The sequence below is a fragment of the Hylobates moloch genome, unplaced genomic scaffold (assembly GCF_009828535.3).
Source record: "Hylobates moloch isolate HMO894 unplaced genomic scaffold, HMol_V3 SCAFFOLD_1, whole genome shotgun sequence".
NCBI classification, from domain to species: domain Eukaryota; kingdom Metazoa; phylum Chordata; class Mammalia; order Primates; family Hylobatidae; genus Hylobates; species Hylobates moloch.
The window spans coordinates 222909530-222922023 of NW_026652276.1; the positions used below are offsets into that span (position 1 = coordinate 222909530).

At 40.7% G+C, this 12494-nt stretch overlaps 1 protein-coding gene across 1 annotated transcript; it reads right to left on the bottom strand.

Moving 5' to 3' along the window:
• Positions 1-4697: 4697 nt before the first annotated feature.
• PRSS37 (serine protease 37) lies at positions 4698-9956 on the bottom strand. The gene is made up of 6 exons (XM_032753560.2): positions 9926-9956; positions 9486-9538; positions 7807-7948; positions 6301-6554; positions 5554-5690; positions 4698-4956 (listed from the first exon to the last, which is right to left on the bottom strand). Exons 2-6 carry the CDS (start codon positions 9517-9519, stop codon positions 4816-4818), a joined length of 708 nt encoding a protein of 235 aa, XP_032609451.1. The 5' UTR covers positions 9520-9538; positions 9926-9956; the 3' UTR covers positions 4698-4815.
• Between the last annotated feature and the right edge of the window lie 2538 nt (positions 9957-12494).

Below are 12494 nucleotides of genomic sequence, written 5' to 3' on the forward strand. Positions count from 1 at the left end.
AATCTATTTCCCTGGATTATATGATTTTTTAGAAATACAAATTGATGTGCTAATAGTTCTATAGGTTATTCTTAGCCTCGATTAATGTTATAGGCATTTATCTGCAGATCACTTAAGTTTATCTCTGCTGTTATTAGTCATTGGATAAAGTCAAGCTATTAACAAACTGGAAAATCTTTGAAAAGGAAGAATAGATTTATTAACCCAAAATATGATGATTACCTTATTTGGTTTCAGAATTTTTGTTTTGGCTTTTGTCCTTCATTCAACGTTATTTACCAAAATATGTAAGTTGAAATGATCTTGGCAATCACCAGTTGATATCATAATGCAATCACTCTCGTTTATACCTACATTGAGCTTAAGTCTATCACTTTCTGCAAGATAGAACTGGAATATTATGGAGTGGTTTCCAGGAAAACTTTAAATTTAAGTAAGAAAATGGAAGATTCACTCTATACAGACTTCAAATAAATTTTCACTAGGGGCTAAAATCTAAAAGCATGTGAGAAACCATCAAACTTCTTGTATTATCTAAATAGGTACATTTAACCTTACCTAATGAAAGGCGTAAGTGAAAGTATTCAGGAAACACTTGCATATCTAGAAACATAGACATGGAAAGATGCAAGGCAAATGGCACAGGCTTTGGAGTCAGTCACACCAAGGTTAGTATCCCAGCTCTGCCATTTTTGTATTTCTAAAAATCATATAATCAAAGGAAATAGATTTCTATCCTGCTTAGTTTTAGCAACTAATATCTGCAATATAGGTTTGGTATAATTTAATCATCTTCAGAACACATACAGTCCCTGACTTAAGATGCCATTTACTAACTATGTAGGCTTGGACAAGTTACTAAATACCTTTTCTTCAGAAACCTCAAGTAAGCAGGGAATATAACTACCTTTGAAGAGTATAATGCATGTCAAAATGTCTAACACAGTGCCTGATATATAGTAGATATTTAAAAAATGGTAGCTTATCTTCCTGTATTGTCTTTTAAAACATTTTAAATTTTAAATTTTTATGGATAGATAGTAGATGTATATATTTATGGTTACATGAAATATTTTGATACACACATACAATGCATAATAATTACACCAGGGTAAATGCGGTATCCATCAAGTCAAGCATTTATCCTTTCTTTGTATTGCACACATTCCAATTATACTATTTTAGTTATTTTAAAATGTACAATAAATTATTAACTGTAATGCTATCCTGTTATGCTATCAAATACTAGATCTTATCCATTCTAACTATATTTTTGTACCCATTAACCAACTCCATTTTCCCCTTCCCCCCACCTCTATTAAGTTCATACAAATGAGCAAGGCAGATTTTGTCATGATAATCTCAGCCTCCGATGTATCGACAATATGACCCCGAGGTTCTTTCTAAGATGAGGAACTATTCTAAGAAAACAAGGAGAACTGGGTGACCTTACTGGGCTGTATTTAAAGAGCATCTTTTTATTTTGGAGTAAACTTGCCTTTCTGTCAAAGGTGGAATACAATCTCAAACCCTTTGGGTGGTTGGGGATTGAGATCAGTGAAATAACATCAGTGAAGATCAGCTGACACCTCCCTGAAGGAGAGAGCACAGTATAACCTCAGATGCAGGAGCCGGGAGAGGAGGGAGAAGTAGAGGGCAAGAGATCTTAGGGGAGCAGCCCTCACAGTCAGGCAAAGTATCCTTTTGATGATTCAGCCTCAAAGCCCATGTTGTTGGTCACTGTGCCTGGAGAACAGCACTCTAACTGGGGGAAGAAAACAAAATAGAGGAGTTAATTGAATAGTAATTGGTATGATTCGCCTTTGCCTAAGTTATAGGCAATTGGGAAAAGAGGAAATATTTCCCATTGCCTGGGACATGATTTCAATGCTTGAAGATTTAATTTCAGCTCAGAAAAGTTGGTGGTTGTTGTTGTTGTTGTTTTTGAGGCAGGATCTCACTCTGTCACCCAGGCTGGAGTAGAATGGCGGGATCATGGCTCACTGCAGCCTTGTCCTCCTGGGATCAGGTGATCCTCCCACCTCAGCCTCCTGAGTAGCTGGGACCACAGGGACACACCACCATTTTTACTTTTTTTTTTTTTTTGTAGAGACAGGGTTTTGCCATGTTGTCCAGGCTGGTCTCGAACTCCTGAGCTCAAGCAATCCGCCTGCTTCCACCTTCCAAATTGCTGGGATTAGCGGTGTGTGCCACTGCGCCCAGCCTGTGTTGTTTTTTAAATGGATCTAGCTTTGTTACATTTGGGTCTTGACCAGGTTACCAACTTGAAGGGAGGGTATTGGGATCTTCCTTTTATTTTTCTCTGACATTCTTTTGTACCCAAATTTGCATTTCACAGGGTCAGAAAACAGTGCCAAGTGGCAGGCTATGTATTGAAAAATACCTTTTATTGGGTAATGGGAAGAGGTGTATGGGAAGTCTCAAGGAAGCTTAGATACCATTCTAAGTTTAGAGTTCTAAGTTTACAATTCTAAGCCTAGAATTTAGAATTTATTCCCGGGAAAACTGGGAGCCATTGAAGGTTTTAACATTGCACTATAAAAAGTACTAATAGCTATTTTTGGATATGTGGATTTAAAAGTTTGTTTTCTATGGCTGCCATAACAAATTGCTACAGGTAGCCTAAAGCAACACAAATTTATTATCTTACAGTACTGTAGGTCAGAAGTTTGACAAAGATTTTACTGGACTAAAATCAAGGTGCCAACAGAGTTATGCCACTTTCTGGAGAGAGTCTATTTCCTTGCTCATTCAGATTGGTTGCAGAATTCAGTACAGCTGTGATTCCAGAACTAAAATCCCCATTTCCTTGCCAGTTGTCAGGTGAGAGCCCTTCCCAGCTTCTAGGCACTGCTCACATTCTTTGCCTTGTGGTTCCCTTTCTATTTCTTCTATTTTCAAAGCCTGCAATAGCTGGTCAGTTTCTTCTCATGCTTTGAATCTCTCCTGCTTCTTGTTCTGTTTTGCATCTCCCCAACAAAACCTTCTGCCTTCCTTTTGCACTTTTTTTTTTTTTTTGAGACGGAGTCTCACTCCGTCGCCCAGGCTGGAGTGCAATGGCATGATCTCGGCTCACTGCAAGCTCCGCCTCCCGGGTTCACGCCATTCTCCCGGAGTAGCTGGGACTACAGGCGCCTGCCACCACGCCCGGCTAATTTTGTTTTTGTATTTTTAGTATAGACGGGGTTTCACCATGTTAGCCAGGATGGTCTCAATCTGCTGACCTCGTGATCCGCCAGCCTCGGCCTCCCAAAGTGCTGGGATTCCAGGCGTGAGCCACCGCGCCCGGCCTCGTTTTTCACTTTTAAGGCCTATGTGGTGACGTTGGACTCATCAGATAATCTAGGATAAACTCCCAATTTCGATGTTCATAACCATAATCACATCTGATTGTATTATATTCACGAGATTAGAGTGTGGACATCTTTGCAGGGCCATTATTCTGCCTACTACAAAACTCATTAAAGTGTAGATTGTATTTTAAACCATAAGACTAGAAAATATTACCCAAGGAGAATGTGCAGTTTTTTTCTTGAATCTTCACCTGCTGGAAGGTTACTTTACGCATTCTTGTCCTACATGTCCCAGTCTTTTGGATATCTGGAACTACTCCATCACCTATAACAGAATACTGTAGACTGTGTGAGGCTTATAAACAACAAAAATTTACTTCTCAAAGTTCTAGAGTCTGGGAAATTCAGGATCAAGGCACCAGCAGATTTGGTGTAAGATGAAATTCACTTCCTGGTTCATAGACTGCTGTCTCTCACTGTAACCTCACATGGCAAAAGCGGGAGGTGAGCTCTCTGGGCTCTCTTTTATGAGGGCATGAATCCCATTTGTGAGGGTTCTGCCTTCATGCACTAATCACCTCCCAAAGGCCTCACCTCCAAATACCATCACTTTGGGGATTAGGTTTCAACTTGTGAATTTTGGGGGGACATAAACACTCAGTCTGTAGTAGTGCTTTACCAATTTCTCAAGCATAGGACTGACTATTTTAGGACCATGGTCTATGGCTAAGCCCAATTTCTGCCATTCACCTCATCTCAGCCATCTCTGCCTTTCAAGCTCTGCTACTGCCTATATCTTCTTTGGATTTACATGACATCTTCACCTTTGACTGGAGCTGCCAAACTCCCTTGTGGACTTGATTTATGACTGTTGACCTTGTTCTGAAGTTTTGTTTTTTACTTTCTACTCTTCCACTAACTCTCTCTCTGAACATACTGCAATCTATGTAGCACTGAGATGAGGTATGACTTTTCCTAGGAGAGCTTATCCCAGTACCTAAGATCTTAGCCACAAGTGAGAGCTTCAAGCCCTTTGAGTGGAAAGAGAGGGAGGCAAATAAATAGGAGCCAACATCTTTTGTGATGCTGTAGACTCCCATATAACACTGAGGCTAATAGCAGGGGATTTAGAATCTGACAATTTTGGGTTCCATTTCAGGCTCTGATATCCACCAGCTATGGGCAATGTTAAATAGCCTCTTTTAGCCTGCATTTTCTCATGTGTAAAGTTGGAACAAAAGATAATCTGAAAGGTTTGTTATGAGCATTAAATGAGATAACGAATGTAATCCAGGACAGTGTAGTAAATGTTCATTTCATGAATTTGATCTTAGTTCTTCACACCGTTGTAGGATACAGAGACACAAACAAGAAAACATTGGCTACTAGTATGCTACATTCCCAAATTTTCATTTGGAGATTTTATTTTGAATAGAGGGAAAATTATCTGCTTGTATAGTCCATGGCAGAGCCAGTGGAATGCAGAGGGAGAAGTAGGGTCTCACTTGTCCTTAGCAGTGTTCTCAATCCAGGATACATAGTTGTAAATGTTGGTGTAGATGCCAACGTCCCCTCCCATGAAGTGCCCCACCTCGATTCCCTGGAGCTTGTCTTTGCAGATGACAGTAGCAACGGCCACCTCCTACCAGAGATCATGCAGAGAGAGAGAGAGAGGAGAGAGAGAGAGAGAGAGAGAGAGTGAGCATGTCAGATCTTCTCACAGGAACCCTAGTGTCCCGCTTGGGTGAGCCCTGTCTGCAGGCATATGCTGGACTCATGAAAAGAGCACTGAATCAGGGGACAGGATGCTTGAGCCTTTTTTCTCATTTTGCTGTAATTAGCTTTGTGTGACGTTGAAAATGTCAGAGGACAGTCTCTCTAGAAATCACATGTAAAATAGGTCAGACTCCATTTTTTTGAACTGGTGAAGGCATTTTCTATTTGTGAAAAATCTTGATTTATTTTTAAAGAAATGCCTGTTTTCACAATTTTGCTTGTAGTTATAGGAATGAATACCTAGCAAATGGTGTGCTTAACTGTAAGTACTTTATAATGTCCTTTAATGAATAAAGACAATTTAAGGGGAGCCCATTACTGAAGAAACAATGCTGGCTTTGCAGCAGCCTTATCAAATTCTCAAAAAATTATTTAGACATCTAAAATAAGTTTTTACATCAAGAGTAAATAGTTAACTGGGCATATGCAAGTAAATGAAAGCTGAATATAGAGATAAGATTACCCCAAAAATTCGGCTGAATACTTTCACAAATTTCACACATAAGGAATTCCTGTGGCTTTTTCCTTGTTCTGTTTTTTGGCATTCTCGATCAGACATCACGGGGGCCTCCAGGTTCTGCCGCAAGTCAGGGTGTCGGCCTGAGGGAGACAGGGATAAAATAAAACATCCTGTGGACAGTGGTTATTTAGTCCTTCTGACCACCAGCCTCTATTTCAACTGGTATCTTTTTGTGTGTGTTTAAAGCAAATAAGGAATGCGACAAAGGGGAGAAATCATCAACAGCGTGGTTATGAGCTAATCTTGAGGATTTTGAAAAAGGCTTTACGTCTCCTTAAGGTAGAGTATATTTTTAATTGGTGGCCTGTCTTGGAGAACTAAATGACCTGAGTCAATTCTCAGAGGGGTCCTTTACATGTGAAATGAGCATGTATGAGAAGTAGGACCACACCTTCTTCATGTGAATTGTGCCTCTGCCAATCAGGAATGGCTGGGCCTCTGTGCAGAGTCAGATGGCCTGGTGGCTCCAGCTGCCAAAGCCCTCCAGAGGCAGTGGGGCATTAGACACCCTGGGAAAGGAGGAGCTTTGTTCCTCTGGGCAGTTCTCTGTTTGCCAGACCACTCACGTAGCATCTCTATTGGGTCTCCTTTCATCCTCCTTTCCTCCTCTCTACTCACAGCTATGAGGATATGGGTGTTCCTCCTAAAGGACAACTGATGACCCTGATTTGCTGTGGAAGGCACACTTACCACTGTTTTCTTGGCTCCAGTCCAAACCTGAGAGTAGACAGACAGTGCCTGGCCGGACATTGGTGGTGGCGAGGGGAAGGGGCTGGACTTTGGGATTGAGCGTGGCAGGCTTAGCCAGCTTGATGAGCATGAGGTCATCCTGCGGGGCGCTATGACTGTAGTTCCAGTAGCGGACGATCTGAATGGGGTTAATTGTCTGTTCAGTACCATCTCTGACTCTGCTCTTGAAATTTCCCAGCATCACTTTCAGATTTCTGGAGGGAGAGGGGTTGGAAATAATAATAATAATAATAATAATAATAATCATCATCATCATCATTGCTAAGATACTGAATGTTACAAAGTGCCAGGAACTGTACCAAGTGCTTTTTCTGGATTATGTCATTTAACTCACACAAGTCTATGCAGTGGATTCTATTTTTATCCCCATTTAGCACATGAATTAATGGGGCACATAGGAGTAATTCACTCAGGGTGATATAGTAAGTAGTGGAGCCCTTCACCACATTTTAATGTTGTGTTCTTTAATGTAGTGGAGAGGAAGAGGATGCATGTCAAGGAAATGTAATTTTCTCGCCTATCTAACTGAACAATTTCCATTTTGGTGGAGACCAGAGAATAAATAACCTAGTTCTGGGTGTCTCCTGTTTGGTTCCCTTGCTGATGCACTAACAACCCTATTCCATTCTGCTCTGCACCTTTGGAAGGGGACATATATGGATTTAATCAGTGGGCTCTCTTGTCCTCCGGCTTCCTTCTATTGGCCAATAGGAAGCACCAGAAAGTAACTGGAGGAAGAAGAGTGAGATTGGAGTACTTATCCTCCCAGGTCCCTCCCTGCAGCTTTGTCACAGAGTGGCTGTGCTCCTTGACTAGGGGTTACAATTCTTATCAGGTTGTCTCTTCACACAGGTCTCTCTTTTTCTCTATCTCTCCTTGCCTCCTTTGAAATTATTTTCTCCTCTTGCCTTTTTAGGCCTAGAGGTGGTAACTGCATTTTCTTAATACAAACCCTGGTGGTATGGAACTATTCTTAATATTGTCCCTTTAATGTCTCCATACCTTTGCAATTGGTTCCTTCTTAAAACTCACCTCAATTGACCCAATTTGAGTGCATCATCAGTTACCTGCTAGATCTTTAAGTGATAAAATGCATTCATATTGCCAGTAAAAAAAAAAAACAAACAAAAACTTGAAAAAAACTTATGAGAGACTGAGGAGGCATAACACGTAGCACAGGGTTCCTCAACAGTGGCACTATTGCTGTTCTGGGCTGGACAAGTCTTTATTGTGAGGACTGTGCTGTGCATTGTAGGATGTTAAACGGCATCTTTGCTCTATCCTCTCCCCATTAGATGCCAATAGCACTGCCCCCTGGTTGTGACAACCAAAAATATCTTCAGACATTGCCAAGTGTACCCTGTGGAGAAGTTACCCTTATTTGAGAACCAGCGATCTAGAATGAACAGTAGCTGTTTTGGGGATGGGGATGCCCAAATACTCAACGGTAAATAGCAGTGAGCTGGGGCCAGCACCCAGCTGGGTTTGATGAGGACGCCCACACAGGGGTTGAAGTGAGACTTGAGGTACACCAAATAGGGAGCAGGGTCTTCTTTCTGAACAGATGAGTCAGCAAAGAAAAATGTCCCTGAGAAAATAATGAACATTCTTAATACATAAATATTATAAAAATAAGGTAACAGTCTCCTACTGGAAAAGGAATCTGGATGATTCTTAAACAGTTATCAATTGGCCAAGAATTGTTAATGTATTTGACATGTTTTTCTAATAAAAATGTAAATTAAAATGATATGCCATTTTATCTCATATTTATAATAATTTTGTTTAATATTGATAATATTCAATCTAAGAGAGTATAATGAGACACTCATCACTGCTAGTAAATTGATTCCATCTTCTTGAAAAGCAATTTAGAAACAGGCATCAAGAATCATGAATTGTTTATAACCTATGACCTGATCATTCCAACCCCAAGAAACCATTCTGAAGAAAAAAATCAGATATAGACAAGGATTACAAACAAGTATGCTCATATTAGCTATAACAGCTGAACACTGGAGACATAAAAATCTGACATAGTAATGTTGGACATTGAAATGAAGCACATCAAAAAGTGGAACATCATATATAATAAAAATTAAACTAATTAGAATATTAAACAGCAAAATAATATTAATGCTTATTTAAGTTAAAAAGAACAAGAAAATTGTGGATATAATCTATTTGTCTAAAAACAAATAAATAAAAAAACCATTTAAATGCAAAAAATATATAGAGTCTGGGAGTAAACTCAAAGTGTTAGCATGTGTTGACTAAGAGGTGGGATTATGAATGATGCTTATTTTTCTACTTTAAAAATGTCCAAATTTTGTAATATGAACATATATTGTTTTTATAAATGAATTATTTAAAACATATCCTAGAGAATAAAGGGGAGGAAGGCTGATTCTAGTATCAGAAATAAGGCACTCTTCTTGTCTTGGCTTCTCTTGCTACTCCTGTTAACCTTCCCCAAGCCTGGGCCTGTACCTCACCACACCCTTCTGTGTGATCACACAGTTAGAAACCCCAAAGAGAAAAGGGTAGACTATAAACAAGGGCAAGAGACAATGAGCTCTCTATAGCAGGCATTGTTCTAAGTGCTTTACATAGATTTATTTAAGCTTTACAATGACTCTATAATATAGGTAGTCATACCCCCATTTGGAAATTGAAGCACAGAAGAATTAATTAACTTGGCTAATCTCACACAGCTAATGTGTGATACAACCTAGGCAGTCAGAGAATGGTGGGAAATGCCTCACCTGCAAATTCTGCTATCAGAAGAACCCCATGTGGGGCAGGGACTACAGAAGGTAGGGTCCTAGTACTTGATCTTTTGTTTCTACTTCTCTGTTTCCTGCATTAGGGTCGGCAGGAGGACACTCACTGTTCAGCCTTCTCCAAGGCACATGTGTGCCTTAACCCACCCTATAGCTTAACACTAGAAAAGTGGGCTCAGCCTATCCGGAGAGCCTTTATGGAATCTAAGAGGCAGGACCCCTAATTCTGCTGATGACACTATTTCTGACTCTTTTTCTGCACTCTTCACAATCCTGCCTCTGTCTCACCCCATCCATTAACCTATGCCTTACAGGACAGAGTACAAGGTCTTGAGTACATACCAGCGAGGACACCCAAATAGAAGACATATTTCATGGTGATCCAGCTCTTCCCCCTGTGAGATGTAGAAGAAAATCAGCAGAGTGTGGAGCGATTGGCTTAGTTGTCTTCTCAGGAACACCTGGTAGACTCAGTGGCTATGGTTAGATACGGAGATACTCTATGGGATTGGAAAGCAGCTCTGGGCATAAACAGGGAAGGGAGATGGCTTCAGAGAGACAGATGAAAGCCCTTCTGTTCCAGGGAAGGTGGAGGACTGTGCCTCTGTTGGGGCATTTCAGGGAAGGAAACTCCTGGATTCAGCTCCTTCTATCTGCTGCCCCTAAAAACACATCTGTTTGAAGGTAGTTCAGTTGTCTGTGGAAATGGCAGCTCTAGGCTCAGGACTTATCTTCCCCACAGAGTTTCTGAGACCAGGGCTATGAGGGACAATAATCTTTACCTTAGCTCAGTGAGTAAGTGTCCTGAGGTTTGCTTTGAACCTCCTAATAGTTACTTATACTTTCCCCAGCCCCTCCCATCTTTGTTACACTAGCTTCATATGTCCGTTTGATCACTGTTTCATCACTCAGTCATCATCACCAACTTGGTGTTTGTTGTCCTGAGCAACAGCATTGAACCAAGAAAATATGGAAATGAAAAGCATTCATAGAACAGTTATCTTGATAGTTGGGGAATTGTTTACAGTCTAGATGACATTAGGCCTGGTGAGAATTCAGAAGGCAGTACCTCTAATACTTAAAGATTTAGACCAATAATAGACTACCAAAGTCAGCCTTGGATAATTGGGAGCACAGTCTAACAAGAAAAAGAGTGGTAACACTAATAGCTGATATCCTCTAAGCATTTACTGAATCCTAGACACTGAGCTAAGATCTTTATGGACTTGTGAGTAGAGATTTTATATCAGGTTAGTCTGAGATGTAAAATTCACTACACTTTGTATCACTCTAACCCTTTAAAGTTTCTTAAACCCATAATCTCATTCCAAATGTCACAACAACCCTAGAAGGAAGAGATAGGGCTGGGCCTGGTATAATTATTTCTGGTCTGCGGGTGGCAGAACTGAAGCAGAGAGAATCTAAGTAATTTTCCCGAAGTCACATGTTGTGGACAATGAGAAGTAGGCCTTGTCACTGGTATAGGGTTGCAGGTCCCCCACCAGGTTACTTAAGGGTGTATGGCCACTGCTTGAACCTTAATGGCTAAGTAGTGAGTCAAGGCCATGGTTCCCAGCCAAGGAGCAGGTGTCCTTGATGGCCAAGTGGTGAGTCAAGGCCATAGTGCCCAGCTGAGGAGCAGGTGTCCTTGAGTACCCAAACATCCCAGAGAATACCTGAGAACCTACCAAGGAAAACAGTCCCGTCATGCACACACAGTAGGCAAAGAGCCAGAAAATTAGCTTAAAAGTAGCTTAGAGATGGAAAGCAGGGCAGGTCTCTCAAGCTGTCCTCTGCTATCTAGGAGTGTCTCATATGTAAGTCCTAATAAACTTATCCACTGGCCGAGCTGGACTTGTCTGAGTCATTCTTTGGTCTCTTGGCGCCCTCCTAGTTTGGGGGGAAGGTTTTTTTAAAAATACGATTCTGGATTTTTCTTGTTACAACTGACATCACAAACGGGGTCAGAGACCAAACATTGAGCCAGGAATGGGTGTCTATGGTGGGGAATCCCTGGGCAGTCGGCAATGTCCATGTGGAGTGGAGTTGCCCAACTGCACAACTTTTGTGGGCCACTGCATGAGTACAGGGATGCTTGGAAAACACAGGCAAGGACTGAATACCTATTGCAAGAAGCCAAGATATTAAAGTATGATAATGATAGTAAATGTGGCGTTATTGCAATAAGGCTGGCTAATCACAAATCATTAGAGCAGGAAAGGGAGAAAGGGTAGAAACTCCAGCAGAAGTTCAAAGGCATGGTTTTCTAATCCTCCAGCTGGTTAACCTGTACAGCATGTTACTGTACTGCATATTGTAGACGATTGTAGCACAGTGGTATTTGTGTGTTTAAACATATCTAAACACAGAAAAGGTACAGTAAAATATAATATTATAATCTTATGGGGCCACTCTCATATATGCAGTCTGTTGTTGACCCAAATGTCCTTGTGTGGTACGTAACTATATGTAAAAATAACTCCCCAAACCTGTTCTTAATGTTTTAAAGATCCATCTAAAGTATCATGACTATATTTTATTTTCACTGCTATCTAATATTTCTTTTTATTTTTTTATTTTTTTTTTTTGAGACGGAGTCTCACTGTCGCCCAGGCTGGAGTGCAGGCGCGATCTCGGCTCACTGCGAGCTCCGCCTCCAGGGTTCATGCCATTCTCCTGCCTCAGCCTCCCGAGTAGCTGGGACTACAGGCGCCCACCACCAGGCCCAGCTAATTTTTTGTATTTTTAGTAGAGACGGGGTTTCACCGTGTTAGCCAGAATGGTCTCGATCTCCTGACCTCGTGATCCGCCCGCCTCGGCCTCCCAAAGTGCTGGATTACAGGCATGAGCCACTGTGCCTGGCACTGCTATCTAATATTTCAATGTGAATATCACGCAATTTGTTCATTATTTTCTTGGCAAATATTTGAGTTATTTATAGTTTTGTGCTGTTTTGAAGAGTATTGCTGTAAATATATTTGTACCATGTACCTTGGAAAGTATTCTTGTGTATATATCTGCTGTGTGTGTGTATGTGTTTGTGTGTGCATTGGTGTATATCTGCAAGTATATCTCCTGGTGTATACCTCCAGAGTATATAATTAGGAGTGAAATTGTTGGGCTGTAGACAATGCAGATGTTCACTTAAAAATCCTCCAGTAATCTGAGTTCTTCCAATATTGGATATTGTCAAACTTTTAATTTTTTTCCAGATTGTCAAATATTTTGTTATGCTCTTAATTTTATTACTTTTGTTAATAACGATGATTAGCATCTTTTCACCACCACCTCCTCCTTTTACTACTGGTTCCTTTAGAAAACACGTTTGCATGTCTTTTGACCATTTTGTAT